General features: G+C 40.1%; 1 protein-coding gene across 4 annotated transcripts in view; it reads left to right on the forward strand.

Annotated features, from left to right (window-relative positions):
• The first annotated feature begins 70 nt into the window (after positions 1–70).
• MOCS3 (molybdenum cofactor synthesis 3) overlaps positions 71–18557 on the forward strand; it is a 36182-nt gene continuing 17695 nt past the window's right edge. For 2 of the 4 annotated variants that reach the window (XM_062589520.1, XM_062589519.1), the window contains exons 1-4: positions 71–3685; positions 8503–8626; positions 9357–9433; positions 13201–13345. In XM_062589520.1, the coding sequence (XP_062445504.1) occupies positions 71–1474 (1404 nt within the window). In that variant the 3' untranslated portion in view covers positions 1475–3685; positions 8503–8626; positions 9357–9433; positions 13201–13345. Of the gene's footprint in view, positions 3686–7782; positions 7896–8502; positions 8627–9356; positions 9434–13200; positions 13346–14114; positions 14568–18557 lie in introns of those variants that run through there. The other 2 variants (XM_062589521.1, XM_062589522.1) reach the window with 2 other exon arrangements.

Here is an 18557-nt window from a genome sequence, read left to right on the forward strand (position 1 = left end):
CGGCCGGAAGCGCCGCCGGGTCGCCCCGCGGGCGGAAGCGGAAGCGGCGGAGTCTCCGTCGCCCGCGGCCATGGCCGGCTGCGCGGAGGCGGCGCGGCTGCGCGCCGAGATCGGGCGGCGGGAGCAGGAGCTGCGCGGGCTGCGCGAGCGGCTGGCTGCCGTGCTGGCGGCGCCGGCCGAGCATCCTGCCGCCGAGCCCGCCGCCGCCGATGCCACCTTCGCCGGCGAGCTGCCGCCTCTGGCGGCGCAGGCCTCGCTGAGCCCCGCCGCCATCCTGCGCTACAGCCGGCAGCTGGTGCTGCCCGAGCTGGGCGTGCGGGGGCAGCTGCGCCTGGGCCGCTGCTCCGTGCTCGTGGTGGGCTGCGGCGGCCTGGGCTGCCCCCTGGCGCAGTACCTGGCCGCGGCCGGCGTCGGCCGCCTGGGGCTGGTGGATCACGACGTGGTGGAGACGAGCAACCTGCACCGGCAGGTGCTGCACGGGGAGGCCGGCCGCGGGCTCCCCAAGGCCGTCTCGGCCGCCGCGGCGCTGCGGCTGCTCAACTCCACGGTGCAGTACGTGCCCTACTGCGGGGCCCTCAGCCCTCGCAGCGCCCTGGAGCTGGTGCGGCAGTACGACGTGGTGGCCGACTGCTCCGACAACGTCCCCACGCGGTACTTGGTGAACGACGCCTGCGTCCTGGCCGGGAAGCCGCTGGTGTCCGGCAGCGCCCTCCGGCTGGAGGGACAGCTGGTCGTGTACAACTACCAGGGGGGGCCCTGCTACCGCTGTCTCTTCCCCAAGCCCCCTCCGCCGGAGACGGTGACCAACTGTGCAGATGGGGGAGTGCTGGGTGTTGTGCCCGGCATCATGGGCTGCATCCAGGCCCTGGAAGTGCTGAAGATAGCTTCAGGAATGGGCTCCTCCTTCGGTCAGTTCATGCTGATGTTCGATGCTCGCGAGGGGAGGTTTCGCAACATCAAGTTAAGAACAAAGAAACCAGACTGCGCTGTGTGCGGTGACAGTCCGACCGTCACTTGCCTTCAGGATTATGAAGCCTTTTGTGGTTCTTCTGCGACAGACAAATGTAGGACTTTACGTCTGCTGTCAAGTAAAGACAGGATCTCTGTAGAGGAATACAAAAAAGTGTTGGATGAGCAGATTCCTCATGTGTTGTTAGATGTTCGTCCTCAGGTAGAAGTGGATATTTGTCGCCTGGTGCATGCAGTCCATATTCCTTTGAGTAAATTGGAAGAAAAAAATGAAGAATGTCTGAAACATTTGGAAGAGAGAATTTGTGAAGAAAAGCAGGGAACTAATGGCAAAACAGCTTTTCCTGTATACGTTGTTTGCAAATTAGGAAATGACTCCCAGAAGGCTGTAAGAATTCTGCAGGAGTTAACTGTTAAAGAACTTGGTTCTGTGTTAGCGAAAGATATTAAAGGGGGGCTTATGGCTTGGGCCACTAAAATTGACCCAGCATTTCCTCAGTATTAGCAATTTACCTATTGCTGAAAGAGAATGCCTACTCACTGTAAACGCCATAGAGTTTCATCTTCTCTGTGTAATTACTATATCATATGGATAAAATGGGAGATAGAAATACCATGTTGCTTTTTTAATGGTAATTTTTGAAAAAAATCATGTATCTTTGTAGATGCTTTAAATTCTGTCTTTATAAAAAATATGAAGCCATCAATGGAAATAGAAAGAAATACGTTTCTTGGTTATTATTTAATAGTGAGATTTGAAATAATTTGTGCATTTGAAAACTGAGAATTACTCCTGATTAGTAATTATAGTCTTGAGAGTGACAAAGCACCAGACTCGTTTTGAAAGTTTTTACTCAGTCTCCTAGCTGTCTAACATACAAAAAATTGAAACGGTGCCCACTGATTAAGAAAAAAGAAATCTGATAGTCTTAAGATAGTCACTAGCAGTATTAAGGCTATGACAGGAAATTGCCAAGAAAAAGTTCCTGCTGACAGGAACTGTTTTGATCAGCATCTTTTTCTGTTTGTTCTCTGTGGAAGTGTTGTGCATTTATGAAAAAGGAGTGTTCCCTACTGGTGGCAAAGTAAAGATAGTGCTACTGTTACAGTGACAGAAAAACTGGAGCACAGCCAAAGCCAAACTTCCTATTTTGTGGCGTTTCTGTGGTGTGGTGCTATGCTGGGTTGACCTGTCTGGTTTAGGTAGGCAAATGAAAGCCAAAGGATTGTTAAAGGTACAGGCACAAGGAATTTGCATGTAGCTGACTGTGTAGTATTGGTTGTGTGGTGATTTTTGTACACTCAATTCATCTGAATTGTGGTAGTTGTGATAGTAGTGTCCACAGTCTTAAGAAATTGCGTAAAGGATATGTCTGAGTAAAAACAGATTTTATGCAGATGTTAATCTGTGACTGTTTTATAAAGTTTCAGCTATATTTGAGATACTTTTTAGTCTTACCTGTTAAGAACTTAAAGCCATTTATCCTTTGAAGGTTGACTGCTGACAAATATATTCTTCAACCTGTGTACAGAGTGGTTAACTATTAATAGGATAAACATTTAGCCCAGAAAGTTTGTAAAACATACAGAAAACACTTCTGTGAAGGTTTGGAAGCTTTCACAGATTGATAGGTGAAGAAAAGACAAATAGATATGTGGCTTCTCTTCTGCAAGTATGAAGACATCTTCTAAATTTTCTTGTTTGTTGTCATAGTTGCATATTCTCCACAGTGCTGCATTATTTTATTAATTGGCATGAAGAGCTATACACTGCTAAACAATTATTCTGCAGGAACTGAATAAAAAGAGAAATAAACAGCTTCTCATCAGAGAGCTGCTCGAGTCCTTATCACTTATGCATAGTAATTTTCTTTCTATTATATTAATTAAGGTATGGATTTCTTTTACTTTCTGAGGAGAGAAACATCACCTGTCATGACTAATCTTAGCATTGTACAAGGATGAAAAAGAATAGTACCGTTATAATTTATAGTCATAAAAGCATATTTTAGTAGAATAAATGGGAGCACGTCTACACCGCCTACTTTATTATAACATGCCATGGCTCCTAGCAATACTAAGCTTAATAATATCTTGTGAATGAAACAGTTCAGTGAATTTATAAATACAGAGTTAAATCTCTTGCAGGTTGGAGGACAGTGAAAATGTTCAAGGTCATGACTTACAGAATCACAGAATGTGAATGACTTAGAATAAGCTTTAATGTTTTGTAGTGTGTATTGTGAGATTCAAAGTCAAAGCATTTTAAGGCAGGCTGTGGAGGCTTTGTTCAGTCAGCAAATCTGTCTTCTGATGGGTTGCAGTCATTGAGAATTTCAAAACAGAGGGAGGTTTCTGAAATATATGACCTGTGTTTTCATTTTTCTCTATTTATTGTAATAGCAAGAAGAGACCTGGAGTGAAACAAAGGACTTTAACACTCAGCCTCTTTATGTTAAGCCATTGATGGAAAGTCAAATGCCCATCTGACCTGAAAGAATGACTCCTCTTCTGTATTTCAAAGCAAACCGAATCTATGAACTTTTTGCCATTGCTTTTAGGGAGAAGGGGAGCAGAAAGCCTTTTTGATTCTAGATCTGTGTGTTATTTCCAGGGACTGTAAATCCAACATAGTTTTTGTTGTAATATTTTAGCAGCAAATGAACACAAATGCCTTCAGAGAAAAAGGAGCTGATGCTGAAGCTTGGCCTGCATGGTGTGTGTGGGTTTTTTTTATTTTATTTATTTATTTTTGTGTGGAACACATTTATAATTGGACTTCCTGTATCACGTTTTGCAAATAGGAAACTGGATCTTTAAATAGTCTTTGTGCTGTGTAAAAACAGTTAACACTTCTAGAGTCAGAAGAGTTCTGTGGGAAAAACAGTGCTAGAGGTGAACGAAAATGGACCAAAAAGATAGAAAGATGACAGAACTGACAAAAAAAGAGCAAATACACCAAAGCAGGCTGACAGGAGATAAAGACTTGCAAAGATCTTTACTGTTAAAACTACTTTGGGAGTGACCATTCTTGTGAACTTGCAGGTGTTGAGATCCCTGATTTGTCTTTTTTTTTTTTTTTTTTTTTTTTCCTCCATAGGAGAACAGCATCTGAAATGCATTTTTTAATCTTTGCTGAGAGATGAATTTGAAAAAGTACAGGGAGTCTGGAGTTGTATGCAAAGCATAGTGGACTACACAGCTTGAAGATAGTTATTCTGAAAAGAAAGTGGCTCTGTTTGATTTTAAAGGAGGAAGCATGTAAAATGTAGGCTTCTTTGGAAAAAAAAAAAAAAAAAAAAAAAAGAAAAGTATTCCCTTGCTTGGCTTAGGGTAGTGATTAAATTCTTAGCAAACATGAAAACCTCTGCCATGTATCGTAGCTAAAGATGGGGTTTGTAGTGTTTGTCAGAATTCTGTTCTTTACATTCTAGGCCTTTTTCATATTTCAGTGCTCACGTGCGTATTAGAATACTGTTGTTTTGAGGTGGTTATCTCCACTGAGAACTACAGAAAAGATTAATTCCTTATTTCTGCTTATGAACTTGCTGAAATAATACATAAGTCTTTAAACACAGTCCTCAGGCAGTACTGGCCTCTTCAAACATGTTCTGAAAAATCCAGGGCTATAACAACCTACCTAAGCCAAAAGAATAGTTAGTATTGTAAAGTTATCTTTTGCTTTGACTTGCTTTATTTCTTTTATTCTATAAAACATATGGTGATTTCCTCATTCTTTAGGAAGTATAATAACAAAAGTCAGAAATTCTAAGAGAAACAAGTCGTATCTAAATTTTGGTAATTAATTTTTATATGTGTGCCTGAAATCTGATGTTGCAAATGAAGGTATGCTCCTTTATTCAAGGAACTTAAGTCTAGGTGGTCTGAGGTGCTTATTAGAAGGGATGAGGTCAGTCTGCAGAATGTTTTATCATTTCATGTGATGAGATTGCCTTTTGCTTGTTTGGTTACATTCTCTTAAATTAAAATAGCATACTGGGATTTGGCACAGAACTGAACAGGAAACAGTTTCCTTTTTGATGTTTAGGACAATAGAAAATGATTGCATCATATACTCTGAATTGCTGCATTTGAATGCCTCACACATGTAGGTTTATGGGATAGCATCACAAATCAGGGACGGAGTTAAATATCTAAACTGATTTTGTTCTGGGATCAGATTATTGTTTTAAAGCAAGGCAAATTGAACAGGTCTACCTTTCATGCAAGTCTAAAAGGCATCTGCAAGAACTAACATTCCCTGATAAGCTTAGAATCCTCCTTTTTTTTTTTTTGGTGGCAGGAGTCTCTCATCTGAAAATTCCAACAAATTCTGCACTGACCTAATAAATTTTAAAACTTAATAGAACTATTTGGTATACAAGTCCATATGGGATGTGTCTAAAACTAGTTTTCAAGTTTGTACAACAGAATTTTAGATCTCTTGAATGTATCTTTATTATCCTGTTTGTAAGTATGATTTCTAGTGAAAACTGTTCAAAACAAAACTACATACTGAAATACTGCAAGCATGAGTTTGTCTATTTTTTTTTTCTTAAGATATGAAAGCTGTAGGTTGTCCTTTTTAAAACTATATCAGAAAAAAGATTTTAAGGATGTTTGCTAGGTGGCACTACAAGTTTATAAACCAGATTGTTCCCTAAGTTATAAAAGATTCAATCCAACCTCAGTAAGGGCTGAGATTCCTTTATAAAAGTGCATTGTTGTGCATTTTTTTAAAAAAACAAGAAAATTAGAATAAAATGAAGAAGGGCAATTTAATAGTAAGCACAATAATCAAAAAGAAAAAGCGATCTTTCTATGGTAAGTTTTCAAAGCATGGATTTCTAAAGCATTGTTAACCTGAGATATTTCTTTCACTTGCCTTCCTGAAGGGCTTTTGCAGCCAAAATGGAAAACTGTACAAAAAAGGATTATTAGAAGCACTGGCACAAAATTCAATATAAATCCTAAATCTGCAAAGAGTCCCTGCTGGTACATGTTTAACATTACTAAAAAGATAGATTCTGTAACACTGCAGATTTTCTAACTTGATTAGAGCAGTTCCTTTGAAAAGGCAAAGATACTTTGTTTTTGTCCATATTATTTTGTAAAATGGGACTTGCGGAATTAAATCCAAAACAATTATAGTCCTCAAAGCCAAAAAATCCCCGTAGAACAAAGTATGAAAGTCTTTGGAAAGCAAGAAGTGAACTTGGCAGACCTGATGCATCAGAGCAACCCTGAAGAAATAGCTGTGCTTAGAGCTCAGTAGTGTTCCTGTGTTTTTGATGTTTGTCTTCAGTCCTAAAAAATTTTGCAAGTGTGCTCAGTGCAGATCTCATGATGGAGCCTTCTAACAATAAACTGACATACTCCACAGAAATTTCAGTAAGCAAAAGCAAAAAGTTACAATGCATCTTCTAGCACTCCAGAGAAAAACGGGGTAACAAATGTGATGAAACAAGGAGATAAATACATTAATTTATCTGAAGGTTCTATAATAATAAACTTCTTTTTAACTTCAGATTTATTACAACAGCTTTAAATTCTTTTGTTTCTTTAAAATCTTTACCTTCAGGTATGGGATACTTTTTAACAAACATCCTGGTGCAAGAGTATAAATAATAACGAAAGACCTTGTGAAGTCATAGCACTTGCATTGGTTTGAGTAGTTGTAACTTTAATTGAAATCAAGATACTGTTCTCAAAGTAGAAATGAAAAAATGGCCTATTTGCTACTTCTAGTAGTAGATTATCACAATATTTGATATGAAATTGCTTAAATCATATCCTATTTGATTAGGTGAGTTGTTCCTGAAACTAACTCATTCTGTCACTAAATTTTAAAGGCTTGCTTATCACTGTGTATTTTAGAAAAAGTTGAGTCATTACAATGTTAGCATGAACTTTATTGGTGTCACTTGGTTATGTGTGTGTCTCTGAGTTACTAGTCTTACTATCTTTGAAGCATAACTAAAAACCTGAGAGAGAAGAGAGTGATGGGTATTATAATGCTCTAATAAAATTGCCAGCTGGGTTCAACCATTTATGTAGTCTAGGGCAGTGTTATTCAGCTGGTGGTCTGTAAAATAGTAGTTGCATATAAGATGTCGGAAGATGATCTTTAAAGTGATCGGGGGAAAAAAAAGTGCATTCATTCCAGTGCATTTGAGCAAAACACAGTAAAATAGTTTACCACTCCAGGAAAAAAAAAATTTGCTGCTATTGGATGACTTGGTAGTAACAAAAAGACAAATGTTGAACTCTCTAAGAGAAAGGATTTCTGTTCATGCAGAAAGAAGTTTATAAAAAGATTTATGTAGATGCTAGCTATATAAAAGGAATTCCCTCTAAATTAAAAATATTTGCATTTTTGGCACCAGATATTACTTTTATTATATTCTTTCAGGAAGTTCTTTTACAATGTACAAGTGTAACAGATAGCTGTCCATTAATTTACGTATTTGCAATAGGTAGTTACTACGTGAATTGATTCTTACTCTGGTAGAATCTGTGCTGACCAGTTTCACAGTGTGAAAAGTTGAGACCTGACAACATCCTGTCAGAGTCCATGTTGCAAGACTAGTGAAGTTTTCTTTTACAAAATTTTCATCTAAAGATCCCCTACTAGGGCTCACTGATGTCTTTGGAAAAGTTACAATTCACTTGGAAGAGCTATAGATCAGCATATGAACAAGGATTTGCTTTTTCTTCTGGAGTAAGTATGTATTCAACCCCTGCATTCCTTTCTGCATGACACTGAAAGCTTCTGTCTTTTATTCCCATGTGATCACTTAATCCTAATGAAAGGTGGCAGCTGTTTCTTGTGGGAGAAGGCAAATGGATTGACCTATACAGCAGGTCACATTCATCTGAGATCGTCTGAGAAGCGCTCCCATCTGAGTGAGAGGAGACTAGGAGAGGAACAATGTCATCTTCATTCACAAACCGTGAATTTCCGTGTATTTCAGAAAGAACAATTACCTCGTAAAATGTAATGCCTTACGGGCTTGTGGCTGTCATGTAAATACACAGATATTAAATAATGTTGCTGGTTAGAAAAAAAAATAAGCTAAATAGAAAGCTTAGAAAGGAAACTGCTCAGCTTCACTTGTTTGTTTCGGCTGTAGGCAATGAATTGTTTCCTTGAAAGTTTTGGGGGCAAACGGGCTAAGTTTTAGGAGGTTGTTTCCAGTTACTCATTTAGTAAAGTGAAAATTTGCTGCCTGTGAGTGGATGATTTCTCAGACAATGAAAGTTACCTATTTTACTGGCATCAGAAATATGGGTCCATTTTAATGAATGCAAAGCAAAGTGCAGCTTCACAGTCCCAGCTGTGGTGAAAAGTCCTCACAGTGGTGGAGCTGTGGATCTTTATAAACATATCTAACACTCAGTCCTGCAATAGTTGCTCAGGTGAGGTAAACCCTTATGTGACTGTAAGACTCACTAATGCTCTGAAGTGGTTGACTGAAAAAAGAGCAAGAGCATCTTTTCTTATGCTGGCCTGTTGTTTCCCTTCTCACGCAGATCCATTTCGAGGTGGAAGGAAGGATCAGTCACTCCCCCCATTGAGCAGGTTACTTCAAAGCTTGGACCCATGTTGAATGACAAAGGTGGAGCCAAGTCAGCTTGTGATGGTAGAACAAACTTGGTAAGTACAAACTGTGCCGCTTGGTTTCGTTCCATGACCTCAGTCAAGGGCTACTTGAGTAGTTTTGAAATGCCAGATTTGAACTGGATGAAGTTACGTTGCTAAAGAAAGAGTGGGCGAAGGAAGAAGAAAGATTGCAATCAATCTAGCTAGACACTAACTAGCTTTCACCAGAGGTAGTACCAGAATTTCTAGTGGGCATCGTACAGGCATAAATTCTCTCCAACATGCAGGCTACTAAAAGAGTAAAATATTAATGTGTATTAGGGTGGCAAAATTTGGAACGCAGATAGGAAACACTAATGTAAACCACAGGAAAAAAAATGTATCTGTATACACAGAGTGGTTTGTGGTATTAACCTGCTGTGGTTTATATTGCCGTTATTTAAATATACTAGACCCACTGCTTACCTTATGCTGTGTCTTGGAGATCTTTTGGGGGAAAATAAATAGAGCGCAGGAAAAGAAGCAGCATATACTTAGAACCCGTGGTTAGGAAGGAGACAGGAATAAAGATTTCTCAGAGCTGTCTCCTAAAATAACTCGGTGTTGTCCAAAAGAGTAATGATTTCATGAATAAGGCAAAAGGCAGAAGAAATCCAGAGTTTCTGCTCACTTTACTTGTGCTCCTGGGCAGGACGCTTTTTCTCCGATCTGTGTGCTGTTTAAATTTTACTCGAGTGATCAGATCCCATGGAAGTCTTTTAATACAAGTTTTTCTCTTAAACAGTTCTAAGAATTAATAAATTCATAGATGATGTGACTTGGACAGTGGAATGGGATATTGCATCTGCTCTGCTGGAAATAGTAAGAACTGTTTGATCTCTTACAGCACAAATACATTATGGCCATTTTTATGTACTCACAAGCTTGAGTTAAACAACTGTATATTTGCTTTTCTGCTGCTATGTGAAGAAATGGAAGTGTCATATTCTGGTCCAGACAGCAGGAAAGGGGAAAAAAAAGGCCGTCTGGACCTTGTTTGCTTAATTTTCTAGTCTTATCGTTGGATGGATTAGTTTAACCTTCTCTTCACAATGTATCTCATGTCATTGACCCAGCTGATTGTTAAAGCCCACTGAAATACATCTGTGATGGTGCTGCTCTGACCTCTTGTTTCCTTCTCTTTAAAAAGTATTTGCAATTCTAATAGTTCATGCTTATGATAAAACTAGTATAGAACGTAAGATAGCTTCCATCCAGAACCATATCTGATCTGTGAATCTTATCAGAAAAGGAAAATCATGTAAATTTAATCTGGTCCTACTGTGGCACTCTGGGTGCTGATTTTTCCAGCTGGAAAAGAACCTACTCCTCTTCTGCATCAGGCCTACTTAAAATTGTAGTTTCTAATGACAACTAGAATCAGGCTGTAGCTGTGGAATTGCAGAACTGAGATCCAAAATCTGGGAAGGACCTGCTAGGCTGAAGAAACTGAACCGTAGCCTGAGGCGCATGGATTCAGCCATAGTCCTGGGAAGAGGATTTCTGCCAGCCCAACTCTGGCGTGGTGATTGCTGTCCTCTGGAACAGCAGAACTTGATCGGTATAGAAGCAGCCTATGATGATATGCAAAACAAAGGCTATATGTTTCAAGAAACGAGAATGACTGGACTTTACCCCTCTAGGAGTGTGGTCCAAAATCCGTGGCTTCTCTTCATCCTTCTAGTAAGTTCTTGACACTAGTGAGTTCTAGTAAGTTAGGAAGGAAAAAAGATTATTGATATTGCTTGACGGGGGGTGCTGAGATACTGGAGCAATGGAGAGAGCATCCCTCCATCACGGAGGCCCTGAGGTGTGCATCTGCTGTAGGTTCTGCTGACATGATCCTTCATCATGGGTCACTGAAGGAAGAAACAGGCAGCTGAACATTCTTGTGGGATCTCTGTGCCTCTGGCAGGAGGCCCTTCTGTGCAAATAAGCTGTTTTATTCACAAGGTGTTCATGCTGTTGCTAGGAGACCAAATCTCTGCTTGGAAAGAAGGTTGTTTCCAATTTTAAGATGGCTCCTCTCATGTTTAACTAGGAAATTAATGCTGATTTACTGATGGGCATTCACTTGCACATGAGAAGTAAAGGAAAATTCTTAATTTATGAAATAGATTTCTAGTATCACAATGTAAGGGTATGAAACAAAGACATTAAACGATTTAAACTGTCTTTTGATGTGTGTGTGTGTGTGTGTGCACGCGTGCTTGTGTATACATATACACACAGAGAACACAGGCATATTCCAGGTATTATATGATAGAACCATTAGTGATTTTTCACCTTTAGGTAGAATTTATAGAAATCACTTGCAGAACTCTTAACACTCATCTTTGAATCCATTTTCTTGCGTCACTGACCCAGGATGTATCTGATTATTTACACTTTTAAACAATAATTTAATTCTCCTCCTTTGTCTTCTGCCCCAAATTCTTTTGGGGCCTCCTCATCTTCTGCCCTGATTATTATTAATCTCCTCTTTTATTTTTTTGTGTCTATAGTGGTCTACTGCAGTCCATTCAGAGTGCAATTAGATTAAATTTCTTGTTATTTCCTGTATGTGCTTACTTCCATCTTCACACCCTTCAGTTTTCATAGTGTAAGGTTAAATGTAATGTCATCGTCTCTTTAGCCTTTTTCAGTACTGATCCGTCATATTTTATAGTTTCTCATCACCTGTCCTATTTTTCTTGCCTCCATCTTTTTTTTTTTTTTTTTTTTTTTAAAAAAGGACAGTATTGATGTTCAATGCTTCTAACTCTCCCCATATATATATATATATATATATATATATATGTATGTATAATTACAACATGTGAAAATTTCTAAGAATATCAATGCTTTGAACTTTTTGTGCAGGAGCTCAGAATATAGACATTGACAGAAGCGGTTTTATAACATCCTGGTGCTGTTGAATGTTGTTGTATCAATTCTAGAGGTAGTTGAACAAAAGGAAGAAGTTATGTGGCTTATCCTGGGACTCCAGAAGATTGCAAAGAGGCTCTGAATCTGCTTCCTTTAAGTCTTCCTGTTATTTGTTGCAAGTAATGCTGATAATTGGTTTGTTGTTCCGGGCTGAGCTGGTAGTCCTGGGATTTTGGGGAACAGATGAAGGTACAAGTACATTCCTCTTTTCCATATCCAGCTGGATACCTTGCATTGCTACCTAACCCAGCCTAACCAGGAGTATTAAGCACCTGCTCTGATTGCTTACCAGTAAATGTGGCTCTGTTTACAAGACAGCAAGGCTTAAAGAAGGCTATGGACGGATACTTAAGTGTGGTCTTAGCAGGAAGAGAAAAGGACCACAGAGCATCTGTTGCCTTCTTTCTCTCTCTTCTCCCTAATCAGTCTCTTGGCTGTGCAGGCTTCATCTGCACTTGGTGCTCTCTCAAGTGAAGATAGAAGCTTTGTGTTTTTCCTCTTGGAGGAATGGGTGCTTTCTTATTGGAGATGCTTTTCTAGAGATGACTATATGACTGTTTATTTTCAATTTTTCCCTTTCCAAAGTGTCAATAAAAGTAAGAGGTTGACAGCCTTTTTCTCCCATGCTTGTGTTGACATTGCAGAGGCTCTTGTTCAAGCATTGCTCACAAAGTCTATAATTTCCACTTTGCAAGGCATCATACCCTCTTATCCATCTCTCCTTATGATTCACTATTGCTGTGATGTCTGCCAGGGACTTTCAGCTGAGAAGGTGAGATAGGCATTGGTGAGTAGCACTGTAAGCAATTTCATTACAAGAAAATTGTTCTTATTTTTCGTTTACTTTCTATCTGTTCAGCATTTCTACCTGCTTCTTCTTTACCTGTTTTTTTTCATTCCAGTGAGCTCTGAGGGTCTGGAAACAGAAAGAGTGTTAAAGCTACTGAAATCATAAAGTGATAATACTGATACAACTTCAGAGCCAAAATCACATACAGAAATTACATGCAGAAATTTTTGATTGGTCTGTTTCCAACTAATGAACAGTACAGGAAATGTGTGCATCTATACTGTGGATCCATACATGTACCTGTGTAAATGAACTACCCATCACAGAAATATAACATGGTAACATTTTATCTGAGGGGGCAGGAGCTACAATACTGTCCCTTCCTTAAAACTTCTAGTGCATTTTTGGAAATAGATTCGCCCTCCCACCCCCCTTTTTTTTCTTTTATTTTTTTTTTTTCTTCATTTTTTGGCTCCAGAGAACAGGCAAGCAAATATTCTCAGTTTTACCACTGCTGAGTTTAGAACTTGAACCTTGCAAGATTGTTAATCCTTGGGTGGAATAGTGGGGATTGACACCTTGGTGCCATCTTGCTTCTTTACTGGAAAGAACGTGAAAGTCCATGTTTCCAGAAAGGCAGGCAAATTCTCACCATAGAGAATACCCCAGTGGCTGCTTCCATGAACTCGGGGCTCAGATTTCTGTATTTTTATTTCCTCCCAGCTCCTGTCCTAGAGTTCTCTCTCCACAGTCCATGGGGATCCATGGGGATCCATGGGGATTCATCAACAGATTAAGTCTTTCTACATTTGTGCTGCCGTTGTCCCTCCTGTCTTCTGAAGCTGCTTATTTCCACCCTTTCCTTCTGCAGATACCAACTCTCACTTGGATCCCTCCGTGAGCCTTTGCAAAGAGAAAACCTACCCTGCTGAAGATGTGATTGCTGGAGGGTTTGAGGAGTGTCAGTGCCTCTGTGAAGAAAGCGTGGGTGGGATTTCCTGGCTGGCACTGGCAGGGTAAGACTCCGGAGGTGGTGGGTTAGGTAACCCTGGACTGCAGTGAAGAAGCACCTCAAGCTACAAATTTACACCGTAGTGCCTGTGTTTTGAGGTTTGGGATCCACAAGGCTTAACTTTTACCTACTGTGCAGCCCTTTGCTTTGTGCAGGCCCTGTTGTTACTTACAGCTGCTTTCGCTGCACAGAAAGACTTGATTGCTCTTTCTATTGAGTTTGGCCTATCCATCATCAGAAATGCTGTGCCTGTCTATAGATCAGTGTTCAGCGACAGCTCTTTTTTCTTTTGAGCCTAATGCAGTGATGTCTTCACTATTTGCACAAATATCTTGTAAGTTTGACAAATAGATTGATCCTCTGGCAATGAACAAGCAACAATTTCATAGGTTATATTAGAAAAGATGTTCTGAATGGGATTACTTTCTTCTGGTATTAAACATTTAAAGGTTAGCTGTTAGACCAGCTGTCAGATTCAAGTTCTCTCTGTAGTCCAGGAGAGAAACAGATCTCTCCTTTGCAGGGTGATTGATCCCAGCTTACCAAGAGTGTTGGAGATGGCTGGGAAAACCACTAAGCCTTGCTGGATCCCAGTCAACTGGCTGATGGTGAGATGTATCACTTTAAGTGAAGTTTCACAAACAACTTTTTAGCAGTGCTGGCTTAGGCCTTCGCTGGCCTCTCACTGCCCTTTGCTTTGGTCTGGTATGTGTATTTGTGCAACTGCAGAGTGAACTGGGCCAGGGAATCATTTCTTCTGGTTTATTTTTCAGCAGGATGAATTTCCTGGTCCAGTTCATCACGCAGCAACAGGAATGCCTGTGCTTGTGCGGTGCGAAGTGTGAGGTGGGAATGAGCAGCTCTGAAGGGGGAAAGACAGGAAAGGCAAAGAGGAGCTGTGACTGCTGAACCTGTCCTGCTTCCTAAAACATCTGTGAATGACTGCTGTTACATGAGCTGAATCGCAGCCCTGGGAATCACTAATGCCACTGTCTCTGTGGCTACCTTGCAATGTGGCAGCAGAGGAGTTTAGGTGAAGCACATCTGAACTCCTTAAACATTAAGTGGTTGCACAAATGTAATTAACTGAGTGACATCTTTTCCTTTTAAGCAAATCCTGTAGTTCCTCTAAAGAAATTAAATTGTAACTGGTCAGTGATCGGACTGCTGTTACACAGGCATTTTAAGTGTTTGCATCTTCCTCATGGGATCCTGAAGGTTGTTAATTTTAATCACATAAAGTCCCATTAACAGTTTGAACACTGTCACTTCCCAGTATACCAGGCAAATAAATGCTGTGTAAATATTGTTTATTGGTGTTTATGCAGTGTGAATATGTGCTACACACTTTCCAGAAACTAAGAAGACAGTACCTATATAACAATTTGCAGATCTAACAACCTGGCCTGGCAAATGAGAGGCCACATATGCAGAAGCCAAGTTGTGCAGGGGTTTCAATATTTGCCTCTATATTTTAAAAACAAAATTTCAAAATATTTCCTACATCTTTTTGAAGACTTGACTGGTGTGGATTGATACTTTAGGACAGGGTCCAAGGCTCTGAAGTGAACTGCCAGGAGTGGCCCATAGATGGCAATGTTAGATGCTTGAATCTGGGATATTTCTCCCCTGTGCATTGCTGCAAACCATTATCTTAGCCAAAACACTGAAACACAGCTTGAATTTACAATGTTTCTCAGTAACTCTTAGCTCTTTTTGCAGAAATGACCAAGGCAGTCTCCATCATTTATCATGCATTTTGAGTACTAAAACTATTACAGTCATATTCAAGTACAGCAAATAATCACAAACTTCAATTTACAGGGACTTTTATTAATATTTTGGTTTGCATATCAGTAATATGCATAAAACTTAAATGTGTGTTGTAGTCTTGTGCAAGTGCTTTAATTACCTTAGCTGTGGACCAGAGTGTGTATGGAAGTGAAGGAGTCAATGCGGGGGGGAGGGGGAAAAAGTATGTCTAGGCTTGTACAAGTCTCACTAAGAGAAAAGTTGTATTAATGAAATTTTGGGGCATACAGAAGCCTATACCACTGTATAGGGATGAGGTGCCAGCTTTAACTCGTGCTGCTGGTGCTGCTGCTTCTTCCTTGTTTCCACCAAGTCAAGGACGTTCCTTTTCATCCCGTGATGCCAGTTTTGAATCTGTGCTCCCTACTTTCACCTCGCTAAAAAAATAACATCATCCCTCATGAGATGATGTTATGTGCTGCATGAGACTTTGCAGTCTGAACCTTCCCCACTCAAGTTTTTCCCCGAAACATCTCTAATTTTTGAGATACCTGCACTTCCACGGTGTTTGGTTTGCTTTAGGATAGTATTTCCTTGTTTGCCCTGAGAACTACTACCACTATGAAATTTCTGGCTGATATAATTTGGGCTTTTTGTGATATAAAGTAGGTGACTAATGAAAATGAGCTGCATTGCTGAAGGATGAATTGAAATAATTGTGTCAAAACATTATCTCTATATATAATTAACTATAGAAACATATGCTAGTCCACGCAACTTTGTTCTTATGATAGACACCCCATAACAATGATATTGTTATATTGAGCAGAAAGATAAACGTTATTGTACTTGTTGACCATTTTACTTGCATGACTGAGGGCTGTAAATTAGCTGTCTCGTTTCAGAAATAAATGACCTTGGTTGTTTAGTTCTAATCTCTAGATGATGGTTGGGTAATTGTATTCCAGGTCAGGCACTCGAGCAGGCTAATAATGTAGTTTTCAACCCTGTTTTTTATGGCTTCACAATGGATGTAGGAATCAAATTGTGATTGTAATTAAGTATGGCTACAAAACTGCAGTTATAAAAAAGGATGCCCAGTAAGGGAGAAGCTGAAACTTTAGCTTGACAGTGCCACATGTGTTTGCATGCCCTCGCTGACTTCAGCATTGCACAAGGCTGTTCAGCTCATGTCAAAAGGGCTACAGGGATAATTAATGAATATTTATGAAGTATAACAAATACTCTCTAATTATCCTAATTGGCCCTCTGTGTTTCCAGTTATGGCACAACTTTATTTCAGTTCAAGTGGAATGTGCTTCTGGATAGTTCCCATGGGCAAAGAGAAAATAAAAGCCCTGTTGGGCTTTTTCCCTGATCTTATGGTCCTTTCTTTGCCATGCGTTCAGCACGGCTAATAGTGTTCTTGATATCTTTGGCATTTTTAGGGAGGGTTACAGAAGATAAGAAATACTGGAAATGATAAAGGAAACATTGACCACAAGAGGAGGAAGTTATAATTTTATTAATAATCAGTAAGCCAACCTCTGAACTTTTTCAGTTTGGCAGTGCAGGCAGAATTCTCCTTGACTTTTTGCGGTGTATGAATTTATCTTTGTGGTGTGCGATTTTACATAGTGCTATACACTTACTGGCTGATGCCAAACAAGAAATACTGTCCCAAAGACTTACACTCTAACGTAAGAAGACAAGACAGATGAACATGCACAAAGCCAAAGTGCTTTAGTGAATTTCAGATTTCAGATTAAAATCAGTCTTCTCCCTTTCTCTCTTTAGGTTTTTATATGATCATTGCTAAGTTAGTAACACTGAGATCATTAGCACTGCTGAAAAGGGATTGTTAAAATGCCGTAGACAAAATGGTAAACGGGTAAGTGGGTAAATCTAGCAACAGAACTTTTGAAGACTACTTTTGGTCATGGTAGGGTGCCCTTCATCCCTTGATCCCATGTGGTGAACTTGAGCTTCACGTTCTCAGTCCATCTGGTTTCTGCAGGCTGCTCTATTGTGGTCTCCGAATGGCCGCTGGCACACCACCGCTCCACCGTTTCATACCGCAATCTGCATTGTGCTTCAGACAATGTGTTTTGGTTGGTTTTGTTCCCTCCCCCCCCCCCCCCCGCTGTTTTGGTACCCATGCCATCTTTTGGATAAACAGTTACTAAAGTTGCTGTAAAATCTCTAGTAAGGAAGCTAATAGCAGCTATTAATAGCAGAACAAGACAGGCTATATAATATTATAGCAACTTCTGATGTAAATCAAAATGATGAGTGAACTCTGACACCTGGGCCAGAGTCAACTGCTCAGGTCAGCTGGCTAATGCCACTGACTGATGTGTGAGCAGACTGGTGTCCTGGTCTTCAAAGTCACATTTGTCACTTTTAAATTTAATTTCTGATTAAACACAATCAGTTAAATCTGTATGGATTTAGGAGTATCCAGTCTAATTTTCAACCTGTTGCAAAGCCAAGAGTGGGATATGAAGTTCTGTAGCTTTGTTGTGCAAAATACCTGTTGCTTTCCTGTTGTTTTATCTATTTTTTTTTCTTATCTTAGCAAAAGATATTCAGTAATTGTGCAGAACACAGCTACTATATAGTCAGGTGTGAACTGGTGATCCTGATCAAGGCCAAGCTGGCCTCTCTGGACCTTGCATCAGGACTCTTTGTGCTGCTTCATATTCCTTGGTCCCAGTATGCAGTGAATGAGATGTGGAAAAGCCAAATGAAGGAGAGTTAGCAGTGGCAGATGTTGGTGGTTCTGTGCAGTTGAAGAATATGGCTGTGATTCATCTAACCTACCACTGGGCTTTTAATGAGACACCTGAATTAAGGATGTAATTCATTCTAGGCTCCCTCTAAATGGGAGGTGGAAGGGGGAAAGAGAGAGAAGAATACACTCCCCCAGTGGTGATTCAGGTCTTTTGACAACTAGACGGCTGCATTGGGCACTTTGGTAAGTACCCAATATTAATTATGGTGACTCCAGGTCTTGCTCTGGAGCCTGTGGATGGGAAGGTCCTCCTTACAGAGAGGTTCCTACAAAACCTGTTTTAAATTACAGAAGAGAACTAGCAATAGGAACAAGTGCCTTCTACTGCAACAGTTTTTGCATTTGCGTCAGCCTGAATACTCAGTTAAACTCTACCCACACAAGTCATGAATGTATAGAACATGCCAGTTTTCCTTCTCAGACACAAATATCTGATGTGTAAATTCATGATTCAGTTTTGCATAATTTCTTTTTTTTTTAATTTAATTGGACACTGCTAAAGCCTGTGACTATTCAGTGACACTACTAAAGCTCCTGACTCTGAAAACTTAGAGTACTGAATTACAGTGGAAAAAAAATAAAGGGACAGATGGAGCCAACCCCTATATATTCCCCGAAGAGAATTTTCTCTAAGACCTGTGGTGAATGGTTGTGTCAAACTCACCTTGTA

The sequence above is a fragment of the Rhea pennata genome, chromosome 16 (assembly GCF_028389875.1).
Source record: "Rhea pennata isolate bPtePen1 chromosome 16, bPtePen1.pri, whole genome shotgun sequence".
NCBI lineage: Eukaryota > Metazoa > Chordata > Aves > Rheiformes > Rheidae > Rhea > Rhea pennata.